General features: G+C 39.5%; 1 protein-coding gene across 4 annotated transcripts in view; it reads right to left on the bottom strand.

Moving 5' to 3' along the window:
* USP32 (ubiquitin specific peptidase 32) overlaps window positions 1-16,318 on the bottom strand; it is a 153,092-nt gene that overhangs the window by 62,876 nt on the left and 73,898 nt on the right. For all 4 annotated transcript variants that reach the window (XM_084650999.1, XM_084651000.1, XM_084651001.1 and 1 more), the window contains exon 5: window positions 10,195-10,354. In XM_084650999.1, the coding sequence (XP_084507125.1) occupies window positions 10,195-10,354 (160 nt within the window). The remainder of the gene's footprint in view (window positions 1-10,194; window positions 10,355-16,318) is intronic.

Below are 16,318 nucleotides of genomic sequence, written 5' to 3'. Positions count from 1 at the left end.
AAAACATAAATGCAAAATTTCTGGGCACAGCAACTATACAACACGCTGTATATTTTTAAGCTTTTTGTACAAGTATATACTCCATACATTTTTGGAGATGCTAGCCTTATACGCCAAGATACACATCTATTACACATTGAGGTTTAATACAATAGGTTGGTAGCCCAGGTCAAATACCATGTATATATTTTGTAAAGTATGAGACACTTATATCTGGGTTGAGACCCCATTCTACTAGATGCTGTACAAATATATAATAAATGGTAGTACCTGCCCCAAAGAGCTTTTGGTATCAGAGTCTCATAAAAGGGGATGAGCCAAAGTGTGTGTTCTCAGTTCATTACATTAGATACTTTCCTAAACTACTGAAGTATCTAAATTCTTAGGTGGGGAACACATATAGTCATTGTTTTTGCACAAAGTTATAGTACATTGATAGTTTATAGCTCTAAATTCTTTTGTCTTAATATTTTGGGGGTTTTTGGCAAATTTTAAAGATGAACACCTTTTAGAACTGTAAAATACTTTAAAATGCAAGTTACTTTTTAACAGCAGTTCAACAACTACAATCAGAGCAATGTTAAAAATGTCAAGTGCATATCCAATTACAGCCTTCATAGAGTATAAACTACTCACAGCTGATATGAGCTTAGTAAGTCAAGGTCCTTGCCACCCTTTATCTAATTTTCAAAATATACAATTTCCTGCACTTACAGTAGTAATACAATCATTCATTTACAATACATATAGAAGAAGAAAGATTAACAGAATATTTTCTGCAGAAATATGGTACCGGAAGAGTTGTCAATCTACTACAGACAGTGAAATAGTTTGAAATGTTATGCACATTAATGCACAGAAAAAGCCTAAGACCATATTCACACAGTTTTGTATTTGCTGCTTAAATATTGTGTACAAGGACACTAATGTTATGAGTATTTCAACATCTCTAAAAATCAATTAATTTTTACCCACCTAAAGGTACAATTCTCTCTGGTTCACAACAATAGAAGCATACCATATTCCCAACATGTTTACTAATGCTCGTCTTGTGTTACTGTTCACCATAATATTCAAGTAAAATCCAGCTCTCATGCACACAAACAGCTCTTCATCTCCAAATAGCTGGGCTGCTACCCAAACAGCAGATGACTGAACAAAAGTATTTTTGTACAAACGCAGTTGTTTGTCACTTTCAAATTAACAGAAGATTCTAGGGCCTCCGGCAGAGAGAGCAGCTTAAAGTGACATACAATGACCCAGCAGCTAAGAGGATAACAAGGTGGTGAGATGAAGATTAAACCATGTTAGGGGTTTTTCATATTGGCCTAAAGCTTGCTATAATATCCTTGTTTTGCTTGATAATAAAAAGGGGATATTTTTTCTGTTTTATTCAGGTTCTTACGCTGTGCCAGTCATCTTAATATCTAAGCACCTATGCTGCAGATGTAAGTGCATATCAATATTAAGAGGAATATAAATACTCTAATTTCATGACAAACAGGTCCTGACTAAGAATTTCAGGCATATAGCTAAGTTCACAATGCTGGTTCACACCAGAGTATGGTTGTTTTCACATTTACAGTGCAACTGCACAGAGCTAAATATGTATTTCTAGGAAACTTCATAATTTATACACAGCATCCTTTTGAGTATCATACAGAGATACTGTTGTCAGAAGTGTGATTATAATGATCAAAGAATAGTGTATACAAGTCTAGTTCCAGAAAGCCTTTTACTGAGGGTGAAGCAGATTGCTCATTTCATTTTCCCTTCCTGTTACAGACCCATATTCTAATACATCTCTGCATAAAAGTGTACAGGATTTTAAACCCATTCTTTCCAGAAACAGTGCCCTTCACCAAACATCGTTTCAAACATATGCTCCCTTTTACCATCCATTTGTATTTCAGTCATAGGGTTAGCTCTGTGGTTCATCCAAGGCTTCTCTTGTATATGAGTTAAATTAACCACATTTTTGGGCAGACAGTATTGCTGAGACATTTTGCAGGGTCAAGAGAGGATCTCAGTAATCATTCACTGGAAACTAATGACTTTCAACATCAGGCTCACCTGCTCCTGTTTGTTCAGATATCACATGCGGCAGTATGTGTAACAATGACTCTCTAAATCAGGACAGTCGCTGTACGTTCTACATTTGAATTTCAGTCATCCAAACACTTCTGCTTATGCATAGTGACAATGGTCCAATGGAGGGCAGCACTTCACCTGAACTTAAGCACATGCTCAAGTGCATTGCTGAAGAGATTGCTGAAGAGAGTTTAAATTTAGGCATGTGCGTAAATGCATTACTGAACCAAGGACTCTAGAACTAGCTGAATGGATCATCTCAGAATTTTTTCTTGCTCCTGAGTCAATATATTTATATATAAATACTCTAAACATACTGAAGTCTCTATCAATCATGTCCTGTAAACCCATACCAAAAACAATAACCACAACTTACATTTATAGAGACATCTTGAAACCCACCCCAAAATGACTTAAAAAGATCTCAGTGAATTTACAGGGATAACTCATCCTCCAAAGAAGAGTAACCATTGCCATTCTGCAAAGCCTCAGTAAATCCAGAGCACCTAGCGCACTCGTAGGTGCTACAAAAAAAAATAACAAACAAAGGAACAAGTAGAGGAGGAAAAGTAGAAAACAATTTATTTAACTGTAACTAGAGGAAGAATTGTAGGCATTCATAATCCTTGTACAAACACAGAGGGCTGAAACACTGAAGTGATAGGCAAAAGCAGTAGTAAATGGCATACTGTTATATTAATAAAAACAACACGGAGTCCGGTGGCACCTTAAAGACTAACATTTATTTGAGCATAAGTTTCTCTGAGGAATGCATCCAATGAAGTGAGCTGTAGCTCATGAAAGCTTGTGCTCAAATAAATTGGTTAATCTCTAAGGTGCCACAAGTACTCCTTTTCTTTTTGTGAATACAGACTAACACGGCTACCACTCTGAAACTTCTCTAAGGTACCACCAGACTCCTTGTTGTTTTTGTGCATACAGACTAACCCCCTGATACCTGTTATATTAATAGTGAGTTGACCAGTAAGGAGTTAGAACTTCAGTGATAAGGCCCTATACTGAGAACAGCTAACAAAAGTTTGCCTTTAGACCAAGTGGTAGGTGTTTTTGGAGAAGGAAGATCTCTGTTCTAACGCTGCTCTCAGAGCAAAGTCCTGAACAGCCTGGGTGTGTCACATAGTGAAGTTTCATGTGGCTAAGAATGCTATTACTGAAATACTGTGTTTGGTTCTTGGAGTGCCATACAATGTTAGAAACTCCATTTGCAATGATTAATGATTTGCAATGATTTGGGGGGTATTACATTCTCTTCCCACTGAGCTCTTGACCGGCGTTACAAACTCTGAATTTTATTCTGTTTTGGAGTGCAGAATAAGTTATTATATACTTCCTGATTCTTAACACTGCTTTGTAGACTATGGAATGTAAACAGTATTTTAAATATAAAACCATACATTATTAAAGAGAGATGCAATAATGTTAAATAAAAAAATGCCAATTAAGAGACCTGTTGACACTGCAGTTAATCTCCACTCCTGATTTATGGTGTCACTAGAACTCCTTGATAAGATTATAGCCTTGCTCATTACTCTTACATTCAGTATTCAAGAAAATCATGTTAAAAATCAAGAGGTATGGAATACCCAGTCTTATACTCCACAACTGAGAGACATTTAAACTTTGTTTACTAGGAGGAGAGGGTTATATTCCTCAAACCACTGTAAGTCAAATAATATTTCTTACACATACATGGCTAAAAGTTTCTCTCCTCTTCTCATCCCAAAACATCTTTTAAACCCTATAAAATTAAATCACAAAATTATTCTGCTAGCTTTCAACTGAAATAACCACCATTGTAGAACATTTATGATTTAGGTGAAACAGAACAAAATTTGATTAAAAATGGCAAGTGTGTGCAACTTACCGTGACTTCAAAATTTCATTTATAATTGTGCTGAGAAATGCAATTAAACTCATCTGCATTCAAACATAAATGTTATTTACAAGTGAAAAATTGTAATTCTTTTTATGTTTCCTTGATATCATGGCTCATTAAACAAATCCAAATGGAGTCACTGATGCTTCACAATAAACATTTGCTGTGTGTTTCTAAATCAATGTTAATAACTTCCACTATTTTTATCACAGCAATTTTTCATGTCCGTGCCACATTATTCAAGAAGTTTAATGGAAAATAAGAGGGGAGAACAGTTGTAGCCTGTTTAAACTATGTACCAGCGGAGGACATCCTATGAAATAACAGCTCAGTGTTAGCATTCAGGAAACAGACTACTAAACCTCTGTTACAAAGTTTCACTGATTACACTAAAACAGAACTGAAAATAAGCAACTCTGCATTATACTTGGCTAACAGTATTTACCTTTTGTTTTTTAAATATCCTTTCAGTGACTTGTTCTCTCGAAAAGCAAACATCCAAGCAAAAAGCACCAAAGTCAGTCTCCACTCACAGGAAAAACAACTCTTTCACAACAGCACTCATTTTATGAGGGCAACTGTAGTAAGAACACATGGTTAAAATAAAAAATATAAAACTCTACTAAAGAATAATGAAGTTGAGTTACACTCTGTACATATCAGAACGTAAAGATTATTCACACTCTGATACAATCATCTCCAAACTACTCAACCCATTTATATATTTTTGTTGTTGCTAAATTTGTATTGTGTAAATCACACAATGACCTTTCTTTTTGACCTTTGGGACCACTAGGGAGATCATCAACAGTATCACAGAAAAAGGAATAACGCACAGTAGTCAGCAGAGGCAGAATACTTTACCATTTTCTGGTTGTCATCAGTATGTTCTAGTCAATTTTCCACATTCCAATATTTGATGTGATACTTACAGCCCTGACACTTGCTCTTTTTCTTATCCTCATTTGATGCACTTAATAGGTAAATAATTGGCAAAATTTATATTTCAATTTTATCCTGAAACTACAACCTATTCTTAGTAATGATGTGGGTTTACTAGATTAAATTAACTACAGCTTAACTTCTTTGCTACACAGCTGTGCGTTCTACAGTTTGAGTCAATTGTATATGGTCAAAGCCATATATAGAATTTTAAGCTACAAGATTCATAGATCAAATCCTATATGTGGCTGAATATTCAGGAAAGCACCACCTAATGTACTTTTTTATACATTTTTTGTTGTTGTTTCTTTTAATCCTAACAATGAAAATACAATTTCTTATCCGGTTATATTGCTGGGCAAATGGCCCATAAAAAACAGGAAATCAAAGAACTAACAATACTTCCAACTATCTAGAAACCATTAGTTGTGAGACAAATGGTTCAGTTTCATGATACTATCTGCTTCCTGCTGAAACACCCAGTAAAGGTTCTAAATTTCACAACAAATAAATATTTGATGATGCTTTAAAATTCTGCTATCTTTACCAGTGGAACCTGTAGCTACAGCTAACAGCATAAGCTGCTATGGTATAGTCAACAAAGCCTGAAAGTTCCTAAAGAAAATTGAAATCAAGGCTCTAGTTTCTCCCAGGACACTTTCACTCACTTGTAATTTTACAAGTATTAACTCTTCTTTTTTTAATAGGCAGAGAACAAGTTGGTTTCAAGGTTAACACTTTCAGTCAAGACAATTACCATGCCAAAGCACAATTAATGAAATCTAGTAGAAAAATGTCAACACTTTTGAGGAGGTGGTTGCTGTTGGGTTTTCTTTTGGGGAATGGAGAGGCAATATCTGCCAAGGTGCAACTGGTAAACCGGAACTGAGATTGTGTAGCTGAACACCTAAGATATCTGAAAGGTATAACTCTTACATGAAGGGGACAATAAATATTAAATGGAAAAGAGAGACTATTGCACTTCCTCCAGAAGTGCAACCAACCAAACCAGACATCAACCTCACCCAAGTATGATAAGCCTTCACAATCAAAGGAATTCAACAGCCTATAGAGAGAACTTGTGACACAGGGATTTGATAGAGGCCTGCAAAGTAATTGTTAGAAGTTGTGGTTTTGATAGACAATGGTGAACACGCACACGCGCAGCCAAAATAACTTTAGTACAACCAAATGGAAGGCGAGGTTATCTAGACAAACTTTTTAAAGAGTCAGCCTACTTATGCTACGAAGTCTACTAATGTGACTTAGTCTGCTCTTTTCTCTCTCTACTGTTCATCTTTTTAATTATAGTACTTGGGTATTAGACTTTTTTTTTTTTTTAGGAATTTCACATAGTTATCAGAAAAGTGAAAATTATTCAGCTTCAGTGATAAGGAGATGAAGGGAGCCTAAAACAAGGAATCTGGGGGAATGATATAGAGCCAATCCTACTTGGGGCCCGGCTTAAAGGTCATGGACTAAGGAAACCTCCTCTATTAAGTTTCTTGTGCAGGGCAGCAGTCCAACACACAAGGGAAACAGTTGGAAACCAAAGGACAAAAATTAAGCTGAAGGGGGTGAAATATTGAGAACTAGTAATATGGGAACATCATTCAATAAATTGCATTTAATATCCAGAATAAAAAAGGGGTACGCTACTGGTTTATTATACTTTTTACATATTTAACCAGAAATCTCTATGCACAATTAAAGCTGCAGCAGAAAAAAGGGTTACCTACCTGTAACTGTTGTTCTTTGAGATGTGATGCAGGTGTGTGCCATAAGGAAGGTCATTTTCTGACACAGAAAGGAGAAAGAAGAAGCTGGCGAAGGCTCAAAGAGAAGCCCCATAAGAGCTGCTAAGACAGTATTAAGGTTCCACAAAGGAATCGGCTCTTTAACCAGCACATGGAAACAAGTGATTCCTTTCATGTTTCAGAGTAACAGCCGTGTTATGTACCTCGCTGCCACAGGATTTGAAAACACTGACTTCCTATGAATGGGATGATAGCAGCCATACACCTCAGGAGGTCCTGATACATTTTAAAGTACTCAGGCATCAAGGGAGAGGAAGATTTCAGCATGGCAGTGCTGTCCAGGAAGGATAAGGAGGTGGTTTCTTAAGCCAGCAACAGGTACTGTTCTCGCACCCCAGGATGCTGTTGGAAAAACCCTGGAGGTTCCTGGGGGAATGGGCTTAGTGGTCACTTGCAGCTGAGATGGTTTGGGAGTGGGAGCCACCATCAGGACCAGTGATCTTGCTCTGGAACAGGTCAAGGAATGGGACTTCAGGAACCAGGGAGCATCACAAGGATTCCAAGTAGGCCTCTGGGCATAAGGATAAGGCATTGGGGGACAGTAGATAACCTGGCCAAGAGCCCTTGTCCCGACTATAGGACAGATACCTATACTCAATACCAAAGGGATCTGATGGAGATCTCTGGTGCCCATCTGATGACGAAGGGGAAGATGACCCCAACACGGATCTTGAGGAATCCCAGAGGCTCTCTAGTGACAATGGGGCGCCAACCCCGTCCTGATTCATTTTGTGTGACCTCTTCCTCACTGTACCAGAAGAGGGAGAACAACCCCTCTTCCTCCTGGGGGAAATGCCAGAGCCTGAGCACGGAGTGGCATCACTTGCCAGATCCAAAGCAGACTGCCAATCAGATGATGGCCTCCTGCTCCAGCAGGTGCTGCTTCAGCCGCAAGTCCCTGGTCACCCGAGCTCTCTTTGGGAACGACCAGCAGATGAACTACCACTTTCTAACGTGTTCTTCGCGCAGATACAGCGAGCACGTCATGTGGGGATCACTGTTAGGGCTGGCCACCCCACACAATGGACAAGCTTGAACCCTGGTGAGGGCATCACACAGGACAGCCAACTCCTCTAATTAATACTATACTAAATAAGAAACTTAACCTAAGGTGCTACTAACTATTACATACAAGGAAACATTTCTCAGAAACTGAGACAAAGCCACGACTCTAGCCATGGGTAGTGAGAAGGAACCGAAGAGCTTGGACCAGCACCAACCTTAAGTGGCCAGGGATGGGGTAAGGGCCACAGGACACAAACACTGCCCCAGAGGGTACTGATAAGCAGAGTTCTCCACCTCCAGTGTACTGGGCACACACACAGCTAAGTATAATACAAAGCTGCATCTTCTCAAAAAAGGACTCTAGTTTGCTGCTCTGGTGATATAGAATCCCAGACCCTTACTGCAGGATTTCGTTCCAGCTTCCTCAGACCACACAGGGCATTGGTTACAATTCATGAAGCCACATATTCTACTGGAAGAAGTGCAAGTGCCAGAGATCACAAATCTGGTGGCAGGTATTTAGTTTAAGGGAAGCGGACATAACTTGGATTTTTAAGAGCCTGTGACTGGGTTGACCTCTCACTCGCAAACTGCCAGAAGTGGCTACCTTCCACACATCATCTTCGCTTAATACAATTTACAATCTCCTCCAGCACATTCCACGTTGCTCATAATTTTCACAAGACCTAGTATAAATAAACTACCTGGCTTCTTCAAGATGCAAGGATATGTACACAAACAGTATTAGCCGCCTCATTCCATTTCTTTTTTTTTTTTAATAGGGAATGCTGATCCTGAAGAACCCACAAAGTTACTTATTCCCTCACACGACAATACTATCTGAACACCTCACAAACATGAATGTATCCTATATATAGATATAGAACAAGTACATTATCATCCTCACAGCTCCCCCCCCCCCCCCCACCTTGGTCTGCAACATGCCCTGAAAGTGAAACTATCTGGGCAATGTCGAAAGCAAAATAGGTGTTGGGGGGGCAGGGAGGGGTGGGAATATTGAGAAGTTTAGAAATGAAGTTTTCTTTGGATACTGAGGGGAAAGTACATTTTGATTTGGTTCGGAGAAGTAGTATGATTCAATGGATAGGGCACGGGATTGGGACTCAGGAGATCTATTCAGCTCTCCCACTGCAGACATTCCATGTGACCTTAGCTAAGTCATTTCTCCTATGTGCCTCTGTTTCCTCTCCCACCCTTTGTGTATCTTTCCTGTTCGGACTATAAACTTGGTGGCTTCTGGAACCCCAATCTCAGTTGAGATCTCTAGTCATTAACACAACGTAAATGTTTGTATTACATGCTGGTGCCTCACAGTTGTATGCATTTGGGGAGAAAACATGCCATTGGATAATCATTAACAACCAAAGCAATGTACTGTATTTTCAACTCATGCCAAGGGCACCTAGAACTCAGAATAGGAGCTTTTATGGGAGTTATGTAAAACCTAAGCAAACAGACTATATATAATTTTACAGCTGAGATACTGAGGCACAGAGATTAAATGACTTGCTCAAGGTCACACATGAAGTCTGTGGAAGAACAGCAAAATGAACCAGATGTGGTTAAGATATTCGACAGTAGCTTTACCAAAGATTATCCTTCCTCTCCTAAATGATACCTAAGTCCTTTGAAAACTTTACACAAGGATTATTTATCTACCACTTAAATGTGGCTCTAGAGGTAGCCGTAATACATGCAGTTTTTAGAAGTAGAAGAATAAATTCAATTGAAACTAAGAGAAATTTTGGGTAAGCATAATGTAAAATTAATCAGGCCCTGATTTGACATCCAATCTGAAAAACAGCACCGCATATCATCAAAATGGGCCCTAGTATTACTTCAGGATGGACTCAGAAAAAGAGTTCCATCTACATTTCTTTGGCGAGCTTTCCCATATGCAAGTACAGACCAGGTTTCACTCTGTTTAGTTTATACCTAGGACTATAAATAAAGCTAAAACATTGTTCACTCCACAAGAAATGCAAACGTTAAGAGACACCAGTGATGTTTATGACACACTATTTATAGATCTGTGCCAATATTTGTGACTCTTGGTGCACAAAAAAGGGAATCAAATTAATAAGACTTTGTTTAAGATCATTAGAAAAAGGAAGATACATGGAAAATATATTTTCCATTTGGCACATTACAACATTTAAGAAAACATACTTTGCTGACATCCATTAAAACAAGTCTTGTGACCTCAGTACTGTTTCCCATAAAACACTATTTATTATTTTTAGGATACGCAACAAATAACATTCCTCAATAGTGGAACTGTATGTAGCTTAACTTAATAGAGCAGTAGCGATTTGTTGAATGATCACATAGAGAGGCAAAAGTTGTATGAACTCAGGTTAGCAAAGGCCAGATCTATAAGAAAGATACCCATTTATGCAGCAAGAAACGCCAATTACTTACAGTGTGTGACTCCGGCCAGAGTTTGATAGAAGGTAGGGGTGTCACTATCATCGGTGAGTGTAACATACACTCCTCCAGATAGCAGCCAACGAGAGAACGTGAAAGCATCTTTGTTCTGCAATAACCAATTCTTAAACTTTTCATAGTTTACCTTTTCACCCTACAATAAAAGGAAGGAAAACTGAGTAAGTCTTTCTCCTCTTCTCCTGGAGCAATAGTAAATATGAAATATCAAGCTGTATGAATAAGAGGGTGTGGCAACCTCCTCTCAAAACAAGTGCTGAAACAATGTCCATGGGACCATGTCAATTCTTCCACATTGCCCTGAAATCCACCAGGAGACTGAGAAATAAGAGCCCTGGGTTCCATTCCAGCTCTGCTACTGACTCAGTGTGGCCTTGGTAAAGTCACTTAAACACGACACTACTTTCCTACCACTCACAAAGTTCTTTTTTTAAATCAACTTTAATGTATTTTTATGGTAGCTGATAAAACCCTGAGCACGTTGTAAGAGCATAAAATATTTCCTGTTATATCTATGCAGTGGAAGTGTCTGAAGCCCTTTATTAGTAGAAAACTGACAAATACTAATAGGACTACTGAAGTTTATCAGTATCACTGTAACCAGCACATCAGATTTATGCAATACCTATTGACCCCATTGATTCCAAAATATTTTGCAATATGTGTATAAATCAATATACAAGTCACACTCAATGAAGATTTCATCCATCACTGAAGTGCAGCCATGTTAGAGTGAAACCCAGCAGCTGGGTAATATAAAGTATCAACACTACAAATAGTTTAGGGCACAAAATGAAGAAAAATACCGTCATTGAAACTGCACAGAAGACTGAGGTAGGCAGACCATCACTAACCAAGCTGGAATCTGGTTAAGACCTCTAGGTTGACTCCCCTAATTTGCAAAAGTTCCTTGGAATCCTTAATGACCACAAGCAGGCCAGGTGTTGGGTTCCTTATCCGAAAGGCTAAAAATATTAATACGCGGTTCACTGACAACATAATTAAATGGTTTCTCTGTTATTACGATAAATTCAGAAATAGTGAGAAAGGAGATTTAGCTGTAAACAGTTTCTGCGGGCTGCACACTATTGATGATGTTTTTAAGGAGGTAAGTTTGTGTGTCTGTCAGGACTCTTAGTAAGCTTCGCAGCATATAAAAATTCTAAACATGCTGCTGTTTAAAGCACGTCTATTCATTACGGACTGCCACTCACACAGTCAGGGTGTCTATCACCGAAATCTTATCTGTCAATCCAAGACCTTCACGGGTGTATACTTCATGTTGATATATATTCACAGCAGTGGCAAGAGATCTGCCAAGGAAGACAATGTTTCCAGGTGAGTTTTAGGATTTTTCAGACTCAGAGTTTAAAGGACAAATACATCTTCTATTCCAACCTCCTGCATATCACAGGACATTAAATTTCAGTTACATCTGTACTGAGCACAATAACTTGTGTTTAACTGAAGCATATCGTCCAGAAAGGCATCCAGTTTTGATCTGAAGACATCAAGAGACGGATAATCCACCACTTCCTTTGGTAGCTTGTTAAAAATGTAGACCTAATTTCTGATCTACATTTCTCTGGTTTAAAATTCTAGCCACTGGTTCTTGTTATATCTTTCAGATAACAGAGTGCTTTAGTACCTGGTACTTTCTCCCCATAAAGGTAATACAATGTAATCAAGGCACCTCTCAATCTTTTCTGATGAACTAATCAGATAGAGCTCTTTGTGTCTTTCAGTGTAAGACATTTTCTCGAGCCCTCAAATCATTTTTGGGATCCTTTTCTACACCCCTCCTGTATTACACATGCAGCACAAAGTCAATTAAGCTAAAACCAATTAAGGCCACTAAATGCTGAATAAGGATGTTCAACGTGGGGTTTAATGCAGTTTAACTAATCCACTTCAAATTCACACCTTTAGTTAATTTGGATTAATTTTCCTGGGTGCCCCATGTAGGTACGCTTGCTGTGTCATAAACAAATTGAACTGAAGTGACAAAGGAAGTGAAAAAAAATTTCAGAAAAGTGAAAGATACCTTTAAGAATACCTGCATGTTTTTAAAATAAATGCTATTTGAAATTGCTACACACTGTACTATTGTTTCAACACAGAACTGTGCAAAAAAAATTCAAGTTTTCCTGCATCCTTTCTGAAGTTCAGAGGTAATAAGAAAATATTCCACATGCATTATGTAGATTTCCTCAGCTGTGTTCCATGAGACTAGTAAAAGAGTCTGGCTACCTCAATTTTCCCTTTATGTGTAAATGGGTAATTCCCCACTGTGGCTAGATAAATTGCACAAATTGAAACAGAATGAAGTGGAAATGAAACAAGACTATGTTCTAGAATTAAATATGCCTACTTGATAAATGTTAAGTTAGTTTTTAACACACATCACTGGATGCAGGACCAAGTTGTGCAAGAATTACACCCTGTGCAATCTTAGTGATGTCAGTAGAATTCTATTTTATATTTTCCCCTCTCAAATAGAATAAATGGAGAAAAGCTTGTAAATCCAAACAGTAAAATTTTGATAGAGTAGACATTTTTAAATAGTATTTTGTACATTTGAAACTATACATCCTTTCTGAGCTCTCATTTCAATAAAAAGGAGTACTTGTGGCACCTTAGAGACTAACAAATTTATTTGAGCATAAGCTTTCGGGAGCCACAGCTCACTTCATCGGATACATTCAGTGGAAAATACAGTGGGGAGATTTATATACATAGAGAACATGAAACAATGGGTGTTACCATACACACTGTAACGAGAGAGTGATCACTTAAGGTGAGCTATTGCCAGCAGAAGCGGGGGGGTGGGGGGGTGGGTTACACGATGACGGGACCTTTTGTAGCAATAATCAAGGTGGGCCATTTCCAGCAGTTGACAAGAATCACTTGCCCCATAACCTCAGCCGTGCAGAACACAATGCCATCCACAGCCTCAGAAACAACTCTGACATCATAATCAAAAAGGCTGACAAAGGAGGTGCTGTTGTCATCATGAATAGGTCGGAATATGAACAAGAGGCTGCTCGGCAGCTCTCCAACACCACTTTCTACAAGCCATTACCCTCTGATCCCACTGAGAGTTACCAAAAGAAACTGCAGCATTTGCTCAAGAAACTTCCTGAAAAAGCACAAGATCAAATCCACACAGACACATCCCTGGAACCCCGACCTGGGATATTCTATCTACTACCCAAGATCCATAAACCTGGAAATCCTGTGGACCCCATCATCTCAGGCATTGGCACCCTGACAGCAGGATTGTCTGGCTATGTAGACTCCCTCCTCAGGCCCAACGCTACCAGCACTCCCAGCTACCTTCAAGACACCACTGACTTCCTGAGGAAACTACAATCCACCGGTGATCTTCCTAATAACACCATCCTGGCCACTATGGATGTAGAAGCCCTCTACACCAACATTCCACACAAAGATGGACTGCAAGCCCTCAGGAACACTATCCCTGATAATGTCACGGCTAACCTGGTGGCTGAACTTTGTGACTTTGTCCTCACCCATAACTATTTTACATTTGGGGACAATGTATACCTTCAAATCAGCGGCACTGCTATGGGTACCCACATGGCCGCACAGTATGCCAACATTTTTATGGCTGACTTAGAACAACGCTTCCTCAGCTCTCGTCCCCTAACGCCCCTACTCTACTTGCGCTACATTGATGACATCATCATCTGGACCCATGGAAAAGAAGCCCTTGAGGAATTCCACCACGATTTCAACAATTTCCATCCCACCATCAACCTCAGCCTGGTCCAGTCCACACAAGAGATCCACTTCCTGGACACTACAGTGCTAATAAACAATGGTCACATAAACACCCCCCTATACCGGAAACCTACTGACTGCTATTCCTACCTACATGCCTCCAGCTTTCACTCAGACCACACCACACGATCCATCATCTACAGCCAAGCTCTACGATACAACTGCATTTGCTCCAACCTCTCAGACAAACACCTACAAGATCTCTATCAAGCATTCTTACAACTACAATACCCACCTGCGGAAGTGAAGAAACAGATTGATAGAGCCAGAAGAGTTCCCAGAAGTCACCTACTACAGGACAGGCCTAACAAAGAAAATAACAGAACACCACTAGCCATCACCTTCAGCCCCCAACTAAAACCCTTTCAATGCATTATTAAGGATCTACAACCTATCCTGAAGGATGACCCAACACTCTCACAAATCTTGGGAGACAGGCCAGTCCTTGCCTACAGACAGCCCCGCAACCTGAAGCAAATACTCACCAGCAACCACATACCGCACAACAGAACCACTAACCCAGGAACCTATCCTTGCAACAAAGCCCGTTGCCAACTGTGCCCACATATCTATTCAGGGGACACCATCACAGGGCCTAATAACATCAGCCACACTATCAGAGGCTCGTTCACCTGCACATCCACCAATGTGATATATGCCATCATGTGCCAGCAATGCCCCTCTGCCATGCACTTTGGTCAAACTGGACAGTCTCTATGTAAAAGAATAAATGGACACAAATCAGATGTCAAGAATTATAACATTCATAAACCAGTCGGAGAACACTTCAATCTCTCTGGTCACGCGATTACAGACATGAAAGTTGCAATATTACAACCAAAAAAACTTCAAATCCAGACTCCAGCGAGAGACTGTTGAATTGGAATTCATTTGCAAATTGGATACAATTAACTTAGGCTTGAATAGAGACTGGGAGTGGCTGAGTCATTATGCAAGGTAACCTATATCCCCTTGTTTTTTCCTACCCCCCCCCCCGCCCCAGACGTTCTTGTTAAACCCTGGATTTGTGCTGGAAATGGCCCACCTTGATTATCATACACATTGTAAGGAGAGTGATCGCTTTAGATAAGCTATTACCAGCAGGAGAGTGGGGTGGGGGGGAGGTATTTTTTCATGCTTTGTGTATATAAAAAGATCTTCTACACTTTCCACAGTACACATCCGATGAAGTGAGCTGTAGCTCATGAAAGCTTTTGCTCAAATAAATTGGTTAGTCTCTAACAACACAAGTACTCCTTTTCTTTTTACGAACACAGACTAACATGGCTGTTACTCTGAAGAATGCCTGTGGAACAATGGGGGGGGGGAAGGGGGGAATAAACATGGGGAAATAGTTTTACTTTGTGTAATGACCCATCCACTCCCAGTCTCTATTCAAGCCTAAGTTAATTGTATCCAGTTTGCAAATTAATTCCCATTCAGCAGTCTCTCATTGGAGTCTGTTTTTGAAGTTTTTTTGTTGAAGAATTGCAACTTTTAGGTCTGTAATTGAGTGACCGAAGAGATTGAAGTGTTCTCCAACTGGCTTTTGAATGTTATAATTCTTGACGTCTGATATGTGTCCATTTATTCTTTTACGTAGAGACTGTCCAGTTTGACCAATGTACATGGCAGAGGGGCATTGCTGACACCCCCACCCCTCCCGCCCCGACTGTTCCTCAGACATTCTCGTCAACTGCTGGAAATGGCCCACCTTGATTATCACGACAAAAAGTCCGTCCGCCCCCGCCCCCCCCTTCTGCTGGTAATAGCTCACCTTAAGTGATCACTCTCTCATTACAGTGTGTATGGTAACACCCATTGTTTCATGTTCTCTATGTATATAAATCTCCCCACTGTATTTTCCACTGACTGCATCCGATGAAGTGAGCTGTAGCTCACAAAAGCTTATGCTCAAACAAATTTGTTAGTCTGTAAGGTGCCACAAGTACTCCTTTTCTTTTTGCGAATACAGACTAACATGGCTGCCACTCTGAAACCTCTCATTTCAATGTTTTTCAATCTATGATAAATCACGTACAGTAGTCTATGAAACTCTCTACAAGCATTTTCAGCATTTTTAAGGTCCTTTGCTTTACAAGAGGTTTTATTATATTCAAAACTACAGAATTCACTGATTGGCATCTAGAGGGACAAATCAGTCCTTCACTTTTGGGCATCAGGTGGTCAGTTTTTCTTCACCCCGCTAGGAAAGGCAGTCATAACAGAGAACACAGATTTAGTGCAATGAATGATTTCTCCATGCAGCTTATTTTAATGGGTTTGTCATTAAATC

Source organism: Lepidochelys olivacea (assembly GCF_965140295.1).
Source record: "Lepidochelys olivacea isolate rLepOli2 genome assembly, chromosome: 17".
Lineage (NCBI taxonomy): Eukaryota > Metazoa > Chordata > Testudines > Cheloniidae > Lepidochelys > Lepidochelys olivacea.
This window is presented reverse-complemented; position numbering and strand designations above follow the sequence as displayed.